The 20,726-nt window shown below is 35.9% G+C and overlaps 1 protein-coding gene across 1 annotated transcript in view; it reads left to right on the top strand.

Moving 5' to 3' along the window:
- LOC117317940 overlaps positions 1 to 20,726 on the top strand; it is a 39,514-nt gene that overhangs the window by 4,333 nt on the left and 14,455 nt on the right. The window contains exon 2 of the mRNA XM_033872911.1: positions 19,050 to 19,662. Within this exon, the coding sequence (XP_033728802.1) occupies positions 19,052 to 19,662 (611 nt within the window). The 5' untranslated portion in view covers positions 19,050 to 19,051. The remainder of the gene's footprint in view (positions 1 to 19,049; positions 19,663 to 20,726) is intronic.

Raw genomic sequence — 20,726 nt, 5'->3', positions numbered from 1 at the left:
AAGACAATGAGACAAACCTATAACTAGTAACACAATAGAAGTGAAGACAATGAAACACACCTATAACTAGTAACACAATAGAAGTGAAGACAATGAAACACACCTATAACTAGTAACACAATAGAAGTGAAGACAATGAGACACATCTATAACTAGTAACACAATAGAAGTGAAGACAATGAGACACATCTATAACTAGTAACACAATAGAAGTGAAGACAATGAAACACGTCTATAACTGGTTACACAATAGAAGCGAAGACAATGAAACACACCTATAACTTGTAACAATAGAAGTGAAGACAATGAGACACATCTATAACTAGTAACACAATAGAAGTGAAGACAATGAAACACACCTATAACTAGTAACACAATAGAAGTGAAGACAATGAGACACGTCTATAACTGGTAACACAATAGAAGTGAAGACAATGAAACACACCTATAACTAGTAACACAATAGAAGTGAAGACAATGAGACACATCTATAACTAGTAACACAATAGAAGTGAAGACAATGAAACACACCTGTAACTAGTAACACAATAGAAGTGAAGACAATGAGACACATCTATAACTAGTAACACAATAGAAGTGAAGACAATGAGACAAACCTATAACTAGTAACACAATAGAAGTGAAGACAATGAGACACATCTATAACTAGTAACACGATAGAAGTGAAGACAATGAAACACACCTATAACTAGTAACACAATAGAAGTGAAGACAATGAGACACGTCTATAACTGGTAACACAATAGAAGTGAAGACAATGAAACACACCTATAACTGGTAACACAATAGAAGTGAAGACAATGAAACACACCTATAACTAGTAACACAATAGAAGTGAAGACAATGAGACACATCTATAACTAGTAACACAATAGAAGTGAAGACAATGAGACACACCTATAACTAGTAACACAATAGAAGTGAAGACAATGAAACACGTCTATAACTGGTAACACAAGAGAAGTGAAGACAATGAAACACACCTATAACTGGTAACAATAGAAGTGAAGACAATGACACATCTAACTGGTAACACAATAGAAGTGAAGACAATGAAACACACCTATAACTAGTAACACAATAGAAGTGAAGACAATGAAACACTCCTATAACTGGCAATACAATAGAAGTGAAGACAATGACACATCTAACTGGTAATACAATAGAAGTGAAGACAATGAAACACGTCTATAACTGGTAACACAATAGAAGTGAAGACAATGACACATCTAACTGGTAATACAATAGAAGTGAAGACAATGAAACACGTCTATAACTGGTAATACAATAGAAGTGAAGACAATGAGACACATCTATAACTAGTAACACAATAGAAGTGAAGACAATGAGACACATCTATAACTAGTAACACAATAGAAGTGAAGACAATGAAACACGTCTATAACTGGTTACACAATAGAAGCGAAGACAATGAAACACACCTATAACTTGTAACAATAGAAGTGAAGACAATGAGACACATCTATAACTAGTAACACAATAGAAGTGAAGACAATGAAACACACCTATAACTAGTAACACAATAGAAGTGAAGACAATGAGACACGTCTATAACTGGTAACACAATAGAAGTGAAGACAATGAAACACACCTATAACTAGTAACACAATAGAAGTGAAGACAATGAGACACATCTATAACTAGTAACACAATAGAAGTGAAGACAATGAAACACACCTGTAACTAGTAACACAATAGAAGTGAAGACAATGAGACACATCTATAACTAGTAACACAATAGAAGTGAAGACAATGAGACAAACCTATAACTAGTAACACAATAGAAGTGAAGACAATGAGACACATCTATAACTAGTAACACGATAGAAGTGAAGACAATGAAACACACCTATAACTAGTAACACAATAGAAGTGAAGACAATGAGACACGTCTATAACTGGTAACACAATAGAAGTGAAGACAATGAAACACACCTATAACTGGTAACACAATAGAAGTGAAGACAATGAAACACACCTATAACTAGTAACACAATAGAAGTGAAGACAATGAGACACATCTATAACTAGTAACACAATAGAAGTGAAGACAATGAGACACACCTATAACTAGTAACACAATAGAAGTGAAGACAATGAAACACGTCTATAACTGGTAACACAAGAGAAGTGAAGACAATGAAACACATCTATAACTAGTAACACAATAGAAGTGAAGACAATGACACATCTAACTAGTAACACAATAGAAGTGAAGACAAGGAAACACATCTATAACTAGTAACACAATAGAAGTGAAGACAATGAAACACATCTATAACTAGTAACACAATAGAAGTGAAGACAATGAAACACACCTATAACTTGTAACAATAGAAGTGAAGACAATGACACATCTAACTAGTAACACAATAGAAGTGAAGACAAGGAAAGACATCTATAACTAGTAACACAATAGAAGTGAAGACAATGAAACACATCTATAACTAGTAACACAATAGAAGTGAAGACAATGAAACACACCTATAACTGGTAACACAATAGAAGTGAAAACAATGAAACACATCTAACTGGTAATACAATAGAAGTGAAGACAATGAGACACATCTAACTGGTAATACAATAGAAGTGAAGACAATGAAACACGTCTATAACTGGTAACAATAGAAGTGAAGACAATAACACATCTAACTAGTAACACAATAGAAGTGAAGACAATGAAACACATCTATAACTAGTAACACAATAGAAGTGAAGACAATGAAACACACCTATAACTAGTAACACAATAGAAGTGAAGACAATGAAACACACCTATAACTGGTAACACAATAGAAGTGAAGACAATGAAACACACCTATAACTAGTAACACAATAGAAGTGAAGACAATGAGACACATCTATAACTAGTAACACAATAGAAGTGAAGACAATGAAACACTCCTATAACTGGTAACACAATAGAAGTGAAGACAATGACACATCTAACTGGTAATACAATAGAAGTGAAGACAATGAAACACACCTATAACTAGTAACACAATAGAAGCGAAGACAATGAAACACGTCTATAACTGGTAACAATAGAAGTGAAGACAATGACACAACTAACTGGTAACACAATAGAAGTGAAGACAATGACACATCTAACTGGTAATACAATAGAAGTGAAGACAATGAAACACACCTATAACTGGTAACAATAGAAGTGAAGACAATGACACATCTAACTGGTAATACAATAGAAGTGAAGACAATGAAACACGTCTATGACTGGTAACACAATAGAAGTGAAGACAATGAAACACGTTTATAACTGGTAACACAATAGAAGTGAAGACAATGACACATCTAACTGGTAATACAATAGAAGTGAAGACAATGAAACACACCTATAACTGGTAACACAATAGAAGTGAAGACAATGACACATCTAACTGGTAACACAATAGAAGTGAAGACAATGAAACACGTTTATAACTGGTAACACAATAGAAGTGAAGACAATGACACATCTAACTGGTAACACAATAGAAGTGAAGACAATGAATCACGTCTATAACTGGTAACACAATAGAAGTGAAGACAATGAAACACGTTTATAACTGGTAACACAATAGAAGTGAAGACAATGACACATCTAACTGGTAATACAATAGAAGTGAAGACAATGAAACACACCTATAACTGGTAACAATAGAAGTGAAGACAATGACACATCTAACTGGTAATACAATAGAAGTGAAGACAATGACACATCTAACTGGTAATACAATAGAAATGAAGATATCATTGGATCACGTAACGAAGTCTTGATTAATTCTGTGAACTAAGATGACAGCGTTTGGCACGAAGAGAGTATCTCCACCGTGTAGTTCTTGACAAAATAGAGGGAAAATGGCAACATTTTGAAAAGACTTGGCTAATATCATCTGTCGGACTCGTCACCTCTTTGTGTACCAGGTGAATATGGACAGATACAAGTTTACACTATATGGTGATTGATACTTAAATTACTTCCAATTGAAAATATGAGTTTTAGAGGAAAAAAAACATCCAAACGGCAAACCAAACCAGAGATTCTGTTAGCTGTAGAGGAAAGATTGTGACATAATTTTTTGGACGACAATGTAATTTGTAGTGCATACTATGATATTGTGTGTGGCGTCATTTTTATCTGCGTTTAACAATATCAGATGTACTGTGTGTACAGTATTTAGCTGTTTTCTATAGCCCCAGTCACACCGGACCTATGAACAGGTTACGACCTAGTTGCGACCGAAGAAAATCGGAATCGCAGGGAAATCGTAGCATGAGCGCACGACTAGTCGCAGTGGTCGTGGGTGATCGCACGCGCAAAATCAGTCGCAGCAAGGTCGATGGTCATGTTCAAAACTTCTGACCTGCGATTCTAAATCGCAAGTGGTCGCAGAACGGTCGTACCACCAGTCGCACATGAACGCAGGACCAGTCGTGCATGATCGCGGGCCAAGTAGTCGCAAATTGGTCGTGCTACTGGTCGTGCCACTCTACGATTGGTGGTACCACCGATCGTACGACCTCACAATTGGTCGTACGATCAGTCACGACCTGTCCCGAGTGTTTGCACGACCTTACGATCGGTCGCACCACCAGTCTTTACCTCGCAAACCACTTTCCTGGGTACAGGTAACAAAATGGCGGATATACAAGCAATGTTGTTACTGCAGCATCACTACGGCGTCGAAACCAACGAGCGAGAAGTACTGGGTACTGGGTGCGTCCCTGGATCGAGAGGCGGTTCGATTACGCCAATCTAATGGTGACGAGTGACTGTCGTGCGAGCAATCGCAGGTTGCCACGACTGATCGTGCGAGCAATCACAGGTTGCCACGACTGATCGTGCGAGCAGTCGCAGGTTGCCACGACTGATCGTGCGATTGGTCACTCATCGCACCACTCATCGCACGATTGCCTACGATTGCCTTCGATTGCCTACGATTGATCTTGCGATCAATCTTCTCCAATCGTAAGTCATTGCGCGACCAAGCGCACCACCAATCGTACGATGACCTACCACCAGTCGTAAGACCAATCGCAGTATGCGATCGCGAATAGACATCGCAACAAACATTGCCGATCGGTCGTAACTCGGCCAAATCGCCCCCAATCGCACGATTCAGAAATTGTACGATCTGGTGTGACTATAGCTATATCTCTGTTACTCTGGTAAATTCTAGCAGCAATAAATACCGCTCGGCTAGGGTGATCTTTTCTTTACCTCGATCGCGATCGGTTTCAGCGCAAGTCTAGTAAGCCAGATATCCCAGGTTCGATCCCTAGCGGAGGTACTGATTTGGATTTAATTAATCATTCTCTCTGATACATTATCGTTACTTGTGAAAGAATCGCTGTAACCCCTGGAAACTCAAGGACGAGTTCTTTCCTGGATGGGGAGTAAGTACATTTGTATCCCTGGTAAAACTACTAGCCGCAATATACCGCTCGGCTAGAGAGATCTTCTCTTTAGCTCGATCGGTTGAGCGTAAGACTAGTAAGCCAGAGGTCGGGGTTCGATCCCTAGCGGAGGCAGTGATTTAAATTTAATCAACCATGAGCTCTGTTACATCTCGATATGGGATTGACACGTAACGTCTGTGTCACCTTACTGGATATGGATTTATCATGTCACTGGATGTGCACATGGATTTATCATGTCACTAATTCACATTGCGTACCTGAATGACCATATGACCGTGTGCACATGGATTGATTCATCATATCACTGGATGTGAATTTCACTACATTGCATTGCCAAATAAGCAGGTGACTTTATTGTCACTGGACGTGCACGTGGATTAATTGTGTCTCTTGATGGTCACGTGAATTTACCATGTCACTGGATGTCATGTCACTACATCGCGTCACAAAGTGCAAACGACTATACGACGTCACTAGATGTTCCCTGTTAGGGGAATTCACATATGTAATACATCGGTCAAGTACAATGTTTCCTTTTAATATAGGTACATCACGAAACAAGAATACATAAATCGCTCAATTAATCGGATCATGTTCAATATACCATAGATTGGCAATCATCCATTTTGATTTAGGAATTGTCCCACGTTTCTTAAAAGACATGTTTTAGTATATAGTCGATATATTTTTTAAATGCTACCATCTGGCCACTGTATATCATGTACTCATTCCGAGTACCATTGTCCTGTGTGTAACCCTACTCTCCTGACCGTCAGACCGGACCAGGTATCCAATACACACCATTGATTGACACAGATACTCTGATCAATAACTCACGCATACAGGTGCGCCCATATCTAACTTCAAAACATGTTTATTGGTAAAGATGGAATAACACCGTCTGAACATTATTTTAAATTCACATTTCTCTTTATTTATAGAAAAAAGTCCAGCACAAGGTCTGTTGAAAGTTTCGTGAAAACGTAAACACCCATTTATTAAGGTACTCCTTTTGAAATAATGCTAATAAGCCAAGTTTATTACATAAAGTATTTTGCGAATATTCCAATACTTAAATAGCTATTTTATTCATGATTTGGAAATATTTATCTAAAATTCAACAAGTTGATACTAAAAGATCAAACTATTACCAACATGTACTTTTCAGCATTCCACATTGTTCTCCAGGGAACATGAAATGGGTCTGAATATCGATGTCTGAAACATTTATTTTTGAAACACGTGTGAATATACCATGTATATCTATTTAAGGTAACTATTCACATAAATTATTCAGGTACTCATTTCCCCATAAATATGATTGTATGATTGTCAATTCTGTCTGCCACGCGATACAGCTATCTGCTTATGAAGTTTTGTCACATACGTCTGATCAATTTCACGAGTGCTTATACAATTGAATATGTTCAAAAGTACTTAAAAATAATGAATGGAATAGCACCCATTGTGTCGATATCCCATTCTTTGTTTGGAAATGGGAAGAAGTCATTAACCTTAGTACCGGATGATAAATTACGAAGTCACTAGAAGAAAACCTTTGTTTCTCACAGGAATACACGTGAGCTGTCACTATTACTCTTACACACTGTCACTACTACACTTACACACTGTCACTTCTACACTTACACACTGTCACTTCTACACTTACACAACGTCACTACTACACTTACACACTGTCACTTCTACACTTACACACTGTCACTACTACACTAACACACTGTCACTACTACACTTACACTGTCACTACTACACTTACACACCGTCACTACTACACTTACACACTGTCACTACTACACGTACACACTGTCACTACTACACTTACACACTGTCACTACTACACTTACACACTGTCACCACTACATTTACACACTGTCACTACTACACTTACACAGTCACTACTACACTTACACACTGTCACTACTACACTTACACACTGTCACTACTACACTTACACACTGTCACTACTACACTTACACACTGTCACTACTACACTTACACACTGTCACTACTACACTTACACACTGTCACTACTACACTTACACACTGTCACTACTACACTTACACACTGTCACTACTACACTTACACACTGTCACTACTACACTTACACACTGTCACTACTACACTTACACACTGTCACCACTACATTTACACACTGTCACTACTACACTTACACACTGTCACTACTACACTTACACACTGTCACTACTACACTTACACACTGTCACTACTACACTTACACACTGTCATTACTACACTTACACACTGTCACTACTACACGTACACACTGTCACTACTGCACTTACACACTGTCACAATAACACTTACACATTATCACTACTACACTTACACACTGTCACTACTACACTAACACACTGTCACCACTACACTTACACACTGTCTCTATTACATTTACTCGAGTAAGAATAATTACACGGGCTTCAGATCTAATGATATACAAATGTTTGTAATCAGGTTGATCACATTCCCTAGCTAACAGGCGAAGCGTGAAATTAAAAATGAATATTTAATTTCAATTTGGATTTCTTTGACTATACAGTATGTATGACGCAGTCTTTCTAAACGTCTAGTCTATAATGTGATATTAAATTCATATTCATCATCTCATTTTTTAAACGTATATATTTGCATTTACAAACGAATTCAGAATATGAATGAAACTTATGAATGTACTGACATCATCATTTACATTTTGTTATCCCAAGCATCTAGTTACGGAATTCTGCCTAACAACATATTCAAATCTATTCACACTCATACTGATTATTTATCATATTTGAAAGGCTAGAAAATTGACAATCCTCTGATCTAAGAGACTTTTCAACATGTGTTAATATTCGCAAACCAATGTTGACTACTTGATGTCCAGAATTTTCCTGTTAGCTGTAAACATAAGCGTGTTGATTTTGATTTCGCAATTGTTAATTTTCCATTTCTTGGAAGTAACATCCCTGCTTTCCCTACTTACTATGATAATATGCCTCAGTTGATTCGATAATTAAGTACTAATTACTCAATAACTGTTCCCATTATCACGAATTCCGTCACAGATGTCAACAACGGACTGAGAAATTAACAACAAAGTTTCGAGTGATGCTGGTTGATAAAAAACATTTATTATAAGTTTTATAGTTAACATTAAATCCCATTGGAAATGTTCTATTTCCTTGTGAAATATGAAGGTAGATGTGGACAATGCTTGTTTATATCCATTGTTGTTCTGTTCTCACCGACCTAATTCTCAATTTGAGATTGTGACGTAACCCGTATTTGACCTAGATTCGTATGGTGGGTGTAGTCGTGACCTACATGTAGATTCGTATGGCGGGTCTTGTCGTTACCTAGATTCGTATGGCGCGTGTCGTCGTAACCTAGATTCGTATGGCGGGTGTAGCCGTGACCTAGATTCGTATGGTGGGTGTCGTCGTGACCTAGATTTGTATGGTGGGTTTCGTCGTGACCTAGATTTGTATGACGGGTCTTGTCATGACCTAGATTCGTATGGTGGGTGTAGCCGTGACCTAGATCCGTATGGTGGGTGTCGTCGATGGACCAGAAGACGTTTACCCTTCCGGAACATTCGGTCTTATTTTCCTGATCCTCTTTCTTGATTCTTCATGCAAATCTATATTGGTCGCTGTTTCGATGATAGGTCGGTGTTCTCTGGTGTTTATACGGATACCCTGTAAAAATGACAAGGCCAGATTTTAAAGAAGAGTAAACGTTTTCTGTTTAACCAACGACATCCTTGTCATGTAAAACCAGCTCAAACCCAGGTACATTGTAATTGTAATTTCATGTTCCTAAGATTAGAACCAGAAAAATTACAACGGAAACACTAGATGCATTAACGAGCCCGTTGAATTATCATGCAAGGAAACAGTATATGAGATGACAACCATTAAACTGATCCTGTCTTTAGCAATCCGCATCTCTAGAAATTATGTGTTGAATTCTCTAATCAGCAACAGATATCTATTACGCAATCCCCTTTGATATTTAATCAGCTGTGACACATTACCGTATGCCCGGAAAGCTAGGACGTTACTATCTAGAAATAGGAAATTTGCAAAAGGGAAAATCAAACTATTGGGCTTAAAATACAGTTCTATATGATGTCCCATTGGCTACTTTGAGATTAAGGCTGATAAAGAAGACACGATAGTGTCCTTGATTTCGTGTTTTTGGGGGATATGTCCGATCGGCATGATCAATAAATCTATGTGTTATGGAAGGACTTCTTATCTTTCCTTCACCTTAGTTCCAGCCATGTATGAAAGCAAAACATCTCGCCCAAGAGAAGGACACAGATTATTCCCATTTTTTTACTTCTACTATTTTGGAGAATATTGCGATCAAATTAACTAAAGTTGTATAATCATATTATCATCCAATACTGTCACTCTCACGATGGTCACAACTGTATGTACACGATACGTCGTCGTTCGCATTTATTTGAAAGGAAATGTCACATAACAAGAGAACGAATGGGTTAAAGTTCCAGTCAAATTTTTCAGAAAATTGATAAGAACATAAAATTATGTTTCTTTAATATTATAATATAATATTATTATAGTATTGTTTGTTATAGTATTGTATCATATGATATCATATCATTTTAATATTATTATGTTATGTTATTAATTATCATATTGTTCACATTGTACTTGTTCTATGCTAATAGCAAGTTTATGGGGTTTTTTTTTTCGTTTTTTTAGCCCGTAACTGTACTAGTTTTAGTACATGTAGTTAAGGACAGTACAACAGGTGATTGTTATAATTGTACTAGTTTTAGTACATGTAGTTAAGGACAGTACAACAGGTTATTGTTATAATTGTACTAGTTTTAGTACATGTAGTTAAGGACAGTACAACAGGTTATTGTTATAATTGTACTAGTTTTAGTACACGTAGTTAAGGACAGTACAACAGGTTATTGTTATAATTGTACTAGTTTTAGTACATGTAGTTAAGGACAGTACAACAGGTTAATGTTATAATTGTACTAGTTTTAGTACACGTAGTTAAGGACAGTACAACAGGTTAATGTTATAATTGTACTAGTTTTAGTACACGTAGTTAAGGACAGTACAACAGGTTATTGTTATAATTGTACTAGTTTTAGTACATGTAGTTAAGGACAGTACAACAGGTGATTGTTATAATTGTACTAGTTTTAGTACATGTAGTTAAGGACAGTACATCAGGTGATTGTTATAATTGTACTAGTTTTAGTACATGTAGTTAAGGACAGTACATAAGGTTATTGTTATAATTGTACTAGTTTTAGTACATGTAGTTGAGGACAGTACAACAGGTTATTGTTATAATTGTACTAGTTTTAGTACATGTAGTTAAGGAGAATACAACAGGTTATTGTTATAATTGTACTAGTTTTAGTACATGTAGTTAAGGACAGTACAACAGGTGATTGTTATAATTGTACTAGTTTTAGTACATGTAGTTAAGGACAGTACAACAGGTGATTGTTATAATTGTACTAGTTTTAGTACATGTAGTTAAGGACAGTACATCAGGTGATTGTTATAATTGTACTTGTTTTAGTACACGTAGTTAAGGACAGTACATAAGGTTATTGTTATAATTGTACTAGTTTTAGTACATGTAGTTAAGGACAGCACAACAGGTTATTGTTATAATTGTACTAGTTTTAGTACATGTAGTTAAGGACAGTACAACAGGTTATTGTTCTAATTGTACTAGTTTTAGTACATGTAGTTAAGGACAGTACATCAGGTGATTGTTATAATTGTACTAGTTTTAGTACATGTAGTTGAGGACAGTACAACAGGTGATTGTTATAATTGTACTAGTTTTAGTACATGTAGTTGAGGACAGTACAACAGGTTATTGTTATAATTGTACTAGTTTTAGTACGCGTAGTTAAGGACAGTACAACAGGTTATTGTTATAATTGTACTAGTTAAGTACATGTAGTTAGGGACAGTACAACAGGTTATTGTTATAATTGTACTAGTTTTAGTACATGTAGTTAAGGACAGTACAACAGGTTATTGTTATAATTGTACTAGTTTTAGTACACGTAGTTAGGGACAGTACAGCAGGTTATTGTTATAATTGTACTAGTTTTAGTACATGTAGTTGAGGACAGTACAACAGGTTATTGTTATAATTGTACTAGTTTTAGTACACGTAGTTAAGGACAGTACAGCAGGTTATTGTTATAATTGTACTAGTTTTAGTACATGTAGTTAAGGACAGTACAACATGTTATTGTTATAATTGTACTAGTTTTAGTACATGTAGTTAAGGACAGTAATCAGGTGATTGTTATAATTGTACTAGTTTTAGTACATGTAGTTAAGGACAGTACAGCGGGTTACTGTTATGCATGTTACAAAGTATTACCTTTGTTAAAGAAGAATGTAATTTTAAAATATCACATTTATGTGCTTATAATTTTTCTAATGCTCATTTTATAATGTTAGTATGATTTGTAGATACATAATAATGTTGAAGTAATAAATGGTATTCTTGTCAAACTCTTCATGTGCAGGGCCATGGGTTTTTTCAGGTCAAAGCGATATACTGTATGGAAGAATGCTATTGTTGTTTGTACTTACTGGCGACGTATTCCCAGCATATCACAACTATATATGCTGTTATAATTATATATCTCTAACTTACGGCCTATTACTAATTTACATATACATGTCTGTGTATACTGTTGTCTGTGCCTGTTACTAGCTTATCAACGGTGATTCGGTACAACAACCGTTTACACTTCAAACATAATACAGTTTAAAAGTAGACAGTGTTCACACTTCCATTAGCTTTACATTGACAAGGGTCTGTGATCGAAGGACTAACAATAGAATGTAAATATTGATTTTTATGTTCAATAGGTAGATTACAAAAAAGACTATTTGCCTTTCAGATTACACAAATCGCCATATTGGTAAGCTGTAACAGATTAACCCGTACACAGATATATTACTGCCGTACAGGAAAAAAAAACTGTTTTGTGGTAAAAGTGGAATAGACTTACGATATATACAGTTGTGTACCATCTTAATAATCATAAAAAATCAACTACAAACTGCCGTAACATATAACCATTGTATTCTTATTTTTTTACCAGCGTACTATACCTGTAAATGTATAAATAGCCATTGGTATATAAACAAATCAACATTCTGTTCTCCAAGTACAAAACAATCCCGATGACAGGACACAATGGACGGAGGTATTATAAGATTCGTTCTAATACTTACGGACTTTAATTAGTACAAGTATACATTGTATCTAAAATCGACACGCGTACTTACCGTGTAAATAAGGATATCAATATCTGTACCTACATTTTATGTGTGTGTATACATCTAGAGGTCATGCATAGATAAATTGTACATGTATGTAATGTATAGACCGTTTATACATGATTACATATCATTATATTCTGGGTAGATTTGAGTTATATATACATTTTAAAATAGCTTTACCTATCATGGCTGTTTTATACCTACTTACAGTTTCGTGTACCTGCAAACATTCACGAATGTAGTCTGCAATCATAGTTTCCAATTCAATAAAGTTTTCAGCTTTTAGATTAGTCTGCAGTTAATTAGAAATATGTAGTATGAACCTGTCTGATTCCACCAATATCTAGACCAATCTATAACAGATCGTTTAGTTTACTAGAATATCAGATATGTGTGTATACTCTCTATTAAACTGTGAGGGGAAATCCCTTGGTAATAAAATGAACCCATTAACAGGTCAATGAAATTCGAATTATGTATCGAGGAGTCATTATACATGTATTTACAGTTAAGATTGGAAAAAAAACTTTAAAAAATATCAGGCTATGTCTGCAGACTTGTTTTCAACAAGAAAGTCAAGCGTAGAATCGCTTTCCGAATTGTAAACATTGAATAGCAGGAATCAATACAAGCTTTTAACTCCCAATAGTCCTATCTATACCAGAAAACGTCATCGCTATTGTTTACATGTTTGCTGACAAGTAGTCATTCTCGTTAGCATTGTAACATTGTATTGCCATTTTATATGGCTTCAAAAACGACGATTGTGTTTACTTTGCGAGCAATTACAGGAGTACAGAAGACAAACAATTGTAGATTTATAAAACTTATTGATGACATGAGAACAAAAGATATGTCATATACCATTACCTGTGCTTTATGAATTAAAGTAATGCTTCCATCGGAACGCTGTGATGTTGTTGACGGAATGAAATGGGCCAATGTCGCCTGTGACGTCATGATAAAATCACGACTATGATTTCTATGATAATATAATTTAAATATTATCTCTTGAATGTGAAATGAACAGCTCAAGTCTCACAGACAGTTTTATTCTCGCTATAACATGTTGTAAACATAGATTTTGTGTTTTGTTTACTGTTTTTATTTGCTGAAGCACATTGCACTCGTAAAACACTTGACATATGACATTATTCAACATGTAAGATTTGTTTACTACACAGCAGTCAACAGAAAGTAATCGATAGGGGTGTGTCACCTATTACGGCCTTGGGTTTCTGAATGTCTTTTCACAATTTTAAGCATTTAAAGACCGAACACAAGGACATGAAATCTTACTGAAAGCGTTCGAAAGCGAGATCGCAGGTCTATCAGATCAATGACGTCATTAATTGCAGAATAATATGACCACGTGGTAGAAACCCTGATGTAGATATGTAATGTTTTATAAATGTAGAGTTAGTCTAATCATAAAAATGACGATGCATTCGCGAATAACTTGTTGACAAATTACCAAGGTGAATGAAAACGGGCAGTATATCGATTAGGGATAGAAAATGGGTGCCGTTTGTTGTCATAAATAAATTATAAAACCATAGTTGTAGCTGACAAAGTTTGTATTGTTATCTGTATTGTATTGTTGATCAATATGCAATTTTGTGTTTTAAAATGACACAGGAGGACCATTCAATATTTATGAAATACAACTAATTTCCACTAAAGCGTTGTTAGTGAATAAGATCATAGAACTAAAGGTATTTGAAATATTGTAAGCTTTATCTACAGTGAAATTGGATGTCAACAACAAAACAACAGTACATTTATTAGGAGCGTGTGAATAGGTATTTAACGCATAGCACCAGAATGAATAGCTGTAATGAAATATTTGATGGGAATATATGAGTATATTTGTAAAAGCTTTTATGCATTTTGCGCCCTTAAATTCTCATTTTTCATTAAGAGAACGCCAGGTTAACCAGCCACGAAGTGGCCTTACGGAATTCATTTCCAACATACCTCATAATGAACCAGGTATAATTACCTGCCATTCAAATACTTTTATTTGTTATGAGATTTTTACTTTCGGTTTTAATTGTGAGGGATCGCAAGGAGTTGTCATTCATACAAAGTAATAATGACTTGCCATTTGAATGGTGGCGAGATCGTAAGTGGCAGAATGTAGTTTATGAAAACGGACTAGGACCAGCGGGACCACATCAAGGCCTCTCTGTGAGTGAACGGTGTAATGTTTACTGTTGTGAGGTATAAACAGTATAAACAGTAGTAACAACGAATTTACACTCTAGTGAAAGTGTAAGGAGGGTATATATTATGTCATAGCTTCCTAACATATAAGGAGATTACAACACATACCAACACATATACCATTTAACACCACGTGATGGTGTCCTTGGATGTGAATGGGTTCTGCAAATTTCCTCCCCATTATGTCATGGCTTCCTCAGATATAGCGAATAATTGTACAATATCATTCTACGATGGTGTTCTGGAGTGTGAACAGAATGTTTAAATTTCATCAGCAAATTGGCTAATGACTTTTAACTTTCTTATTGACAACACCATGTTGTTGGTGCCTATTGTTTCCTTACAGTGGACATACATGTGTAGTTTATTTAATGTTCTATTTGACTTCAAAACAAAAATGCACAAAGGATGTATCTACACGGCGGTAGATTGAATCATGATTTACAATGTTATATTAATTTCATCTATTTAACACACCACAGAGAAGTTTCATTTTTGAAGTCATCTGGGTGAAGGACGTTTAACCCCAGTTTCATATGACGTGTTTTTACCGTATGGGTCGGTATACCAGACTGGCATGAACATAGTAAGGAAACAGGAACTGTTAAACACTCTGATGTCTGACACGGTTTGGAATTCTGTGAGGCACAGTCAGAGAAAGGTCTCAAGGAAACACGGTAACCATGAAATGACAACAATTTTATTGACATCGAAGGAACATGCTGCAATTAATTTGTTTGGTAAACAACGGGAATATTTATACATTGTTTCTGTGCAACTGCGGTAGCAATTTGATGTTGTACTTATGCGAACACACTTTTTGTGGTATCGTTTTCACATAACACTATCGTATAGCCGAGAAGGACCACAGAAGTTACTAACCAATAAACGTATATCGTGGTCGATCGTAGTGTAAGATAGAAACTACCAATAAACGTATATCGTGGTCGGTCATAGTGTAAGATAGAAACTACCAATAAACGTATATCGTGGTCGGTCGTAGTGCGAGATAGAAACTACCAATAAACGTATATCGTGGTCGATCGTAGTGTAAGATAGAAACTACCAATAAACGTATATCGTGGTCGGTCATAGTGTAAGATAGAGACTACCAATAAACGTATATCGTGGTCGGTCGTAGTGCAAGATAGAAACTACCAATAAACGTATATCGTGGTCGGTCGTAGTGTAAGATAGAAACTACCAATAAACGTATATCGTGGTCGGTCGTAGTGTAAGATAGAAACTACCAATAAACGTATATCGTGGTCGGTCGTAGTGTAAGATAGAGACTACCAATAAACGTATATCGTGGTCGGTCGTAGTGTAAGATAGAAACTACCAATAACGTATATCGTGGTCGGTCGTAGTGTAAGATAGAGACTACCAATAAACGTATATCGTGGTCGGTCGTAGTGTAAGATAGAAACTACCAATAAACGTATATCGTGGTCGGTCGTAGTGTAAGATAGAGACTACCAATAAACGTATATCGTGGTCGGTCATAGTGTAAGATAGAAACTACCAATAAACGTATATCGTGGTCGGTCGTAGTGTAAGATAGAGACTACCAATAAAATACCACAAAGTCGGAATACTGGCCGTACATGACCAACATATATTTGTGTGCCTGCTGCTTTCGGCGACCGAACCTTCATAAAATGTTCAATTCAATGTTGACATATAGTATCTCTCGAAAATGATCCAAATTTTCGCCCGAAACGTTTGTTGATTCCTTTTTATGTCTAATTCAAAGTTCCGGTGTACATTATTGTAATTTTCAGTACCTGTATTTGTGGGTGTGGATATTATTGTAATGTTCAGTACCTGTATTTGTGGGTGTGGATATTATTGTAATGTTCAGTACCTGTATTTGTGGGTGTGGATATTATTGTAATTTTCAGTACCTGTATTTGTTGGTGTGGATATTATTGTAATGTTCAGTACCTGTATTTGTGGGTGTGGATATTATTGTAATGTTCAGTACCTGTATTTGTGGGTGTGGATATTATTGTAATGTTCAGTACCTGTATTTATGGGTGTGGATGTTATTGTAATTTTCAGTACCTGTATTTATGGGTGTGGATGTTATTGTAATTTTCAGTACATGTATTTATGGGTGTGGATATTATTGTAATGTTCAGTACCTGTATTTATGGGTGTGGATATTATTGTAATGTTCAGTACCTGTATTTATGGGTGTGGATATTATTGTAATGTTCAGTACCTGTATTTGTGGGTGTGGATATTATTGTAATGTTCAGTACCTGTATTTATGGGTGTGGATATTATTGTAATGTTCAGTACCTGTATTTATGGGTGTGGATATTATTGTGTCGATATTTTTGTAATTTATTTTAGGATTAGATTGAATATATATTATGTTGTGGAGTTAGAACACAAAAAACAAAATGTACTCTAAATAGTTAGTTTTTGTCTTATGGACTGATAATATAAATTTCTAAGCCAATGAAAATGCTTGTTACAAATTAAATTATAGTATCTGTAATTGTGAGTGTCGATGTTTTTTAGATATAGATATTTGTAGGGAGTGTATCCTTTGTTAAGTACATTTCCTTCATTGTGAGGTGACCTTTCTTGCCGCCGTTGTGGTATACAATTTGTCCACATCCTTTTCTCTTATATAGTAGTTACTAGTAACAATACGTTGTTCGCAGGCACTGCGCATGACCTTTATGTTTTGTAATGTTCCTGTATGGCTTTCATTATATGAACGAATTGGCATACATCTCATGGAGTTGAAGAGTAAGTGAATGAAGGGAGGCGGTGCCTTGGAACGACATAGTCAATGTGATAACAATTTATGGTATTTTACACTATAATAACACGTGTAGGTAACGAGTAATTACATACATTGTTATAGATATTTCATCTTCGATCATTTGTATGAAACTTCGTTACGAACGAGCAGAGCCTTTATAGTGTTTAGTTTTGTATCGTGTTTGAGTGTACTTTTTCTAGACCAAGGTAGATAACTCCTACATATAATTGTTACATCCTATGATATTGTAACAGTTCGTTAATCATGCTATATCAGTTAAATGTTTATATCATGTTAATTAATGGTATATTGTTTTATTTTTTTCCTCGTTAGTACTTATGTTGATGCTGAATCCCTAACAGTGGCAGGGTTGTTGACTAGATAAAACTACTCAGTGATATATTAGTATACTCTACAAATATAGATTGTTACAGAGGATATATTGAAATATGTATATATGAACTACCCTACCTGATGTCATGACGAATGTCCATAACGTTAATTTGAATAATCAAAAATGTTTGATTGTCAAACAATGACACAAAGGATTAAGAACAAGTAATAGCAAACTTTGTGAAATCATTCCTTGCTGGAAGGAAGGATATTATTGAATCATATTTACAGTTTCACAGTGGTATTTACAATATACTTGATTTGAAAATCGGAACCGCAAGTTGTGTTTAGGAAATTGATTTCTAGCATTTGTGTTAGTATCTTCCAAATAAAGTATACTTTGGTTCCTGAATTACATAACGATATTATTATATACATACTAGTAGATTACCCGTCGAAGGGCAGCATTATCGAGAATGATGTAAGTTTAAGAATAACCCTTCACATTTCATAACGACATCAGAAGATTAAGTTTATGTGTACATATATTTCCTAGAGAAATAGTATTTCTCAGCCCTTAAGGCTGAAATTGATTATTATGACAAAGGAAACCATTGTCTGTCAAACTTCGAGAAATCATTTGACTAATTCTAATGGCCTATTGACATATTATTAGCAATAAAATAGGGGAATGCACATTTCATTTCCACGTTACCTATGTCAATAAACCTAATGTGATTCTAGTATTCTTTACAATATACTTGGGCGTTGTGTCCAAGAAACACTTCACTCATAGGTAGTGACATAGATACATGTTTGGTTATTTAGGTTGACAGTGAGAAACAATGATATCATGCCTTGATTTGATATAAAACCCATGCATGCGTTTGTTTTATTTCAGGTATGGCGACATTGGTAGAGAAACCTCCTGACCTTGGGTCTGACATCGAATCAAAATCACCCATCGATGTTGACATCAATGACCTGAAAGGTATACAGTTGAAGGATGCCAAGTTCGGCAAACATGGCGTCCTTCAAATCAAGAATGCTACAGCAATACATGTGACAACGCCGATGATTCCCGAGACAATTGTAAAGACGGAGAAGGGTGTCATCGGGAAACCGCCAATAGTTCGAAAAAGTAAAAAACCTGATTATCCAGACGATCGAACAGAAGGACGGTCTACGCGTCCTGGCTCAGAAATAACGATACCGGACTCCAGGTCTCGTGATGACAGAGATTCTGATTTTGGTAATGATAAGATAGGTAGGATAAAGTCGCCCATGTCGGTCCAGGTGGAAAGGAAACAACCACCAAACAACACCCCGGCATCACGAGCATTCTCCGACTACACACGGAACTCCGGCGGAAGTACGAAATACCACGTGATGGTACCAGGTCAAGGACACATCGATCCGCTCCCCTCACCATCCAAGAGGATGCATCAGACCAGTCGTACCCGTCGAGTTCCAGCTAAGCTGATCAGACTGACAACGGTTACCCTATCGGCAAGGTAAGGGATTACGTTGGTCGGTAACATATCATATTGCTTCATCTTAAAATGAAATTATAAATCTTGACATTATAAAAGCAAAAGGTAAAACAGCTTTGTCAAATTGGTAGTAATGCCAAACAAAGATCTTCTTAAATGTCGTATTTGAGAGATCAATGACATGTTTAAATTTATCCTGACAGTATCTAACTTTCTATTTAGAAATGGAATTTGACAAAATGATCATATTTGGCTAGGTAGATATTTCCGACTAGGTAGATATTCCCGACTGTTAGTTAATTAATATACAATATAATAACGACCTAAATCAATTTTCACTTGAACTGTTCAAAAAGGTATTGCTTTCACCTCATGATTTAAAAGGGATATGATGAGAACATTTCTTCCCATGTTAATCTTTTCTGCCATTTTTCTATTATATAAGTATATACAAGTATATACAAATTAGATGGAACTTCCGTAGTGAGGTAATAGGTCGTCTGTGTTTATTATTCCTTAACCGTCTTCACATACAGAATGTACACCAACCAGTGATCTTCCGAACGATATTGTACAAAGGGAAGTAACTGATATATCGTAGGTACACTATATATGTATGCTCCGCAAATCATGCTTATGATTTATAATACCATGGTTTGTACAAAAGACAATATATTAGCACCTTTCAAAACACGAACATTGAGACTTCGATACATTAGTGCCAATGTAAATTAGACTGTACCCTACAACTGTTTGTCCTTCTAGGACGACTTGTCAGAGATGTTAGGGACACCATGCAACTGTTTGTCCTTCTAGGACGACTTGTCAGAGATGTTAGGGACACCATGCAACTGTTTGTCCTTCTAGGACGACTTGTCAGAGATGTTAGGGACTCCATGCAACTGTTTCGTCCTTCTAGGGATTTTCAGAGATGTTAGGGACTCCCTACAGCTGTTTCGTCCTTCTAGGACGACTTGTCAGAGATGTTAGGGACCCCCTACAGCTGTTTCGTCCTTCTAGGACACGTTAGTGATGCTAACTGCTGCTAAAACATCTCAGAATAGATCGGAAGGAATGCCAACTAT

The sequence above is a fragment of the Pecten maximus genome, chromosome 2 (genome assembly GCF_902652985.1).
Source record: "Pecten maximus chromosome 2, xPecMax1.1, whole genome shotgun sequence".
NCBI lineage: Eukaryota > Metazoa > Mollusca > Bivalvia > Pectinida > Pectinidae > Pecten > Pecten maximus.
The sequence above is the reverse complement of the archived record's forward strand: the minus strand, read 5'-3'. Positions and strand labels throughout refer to the sequence as shown.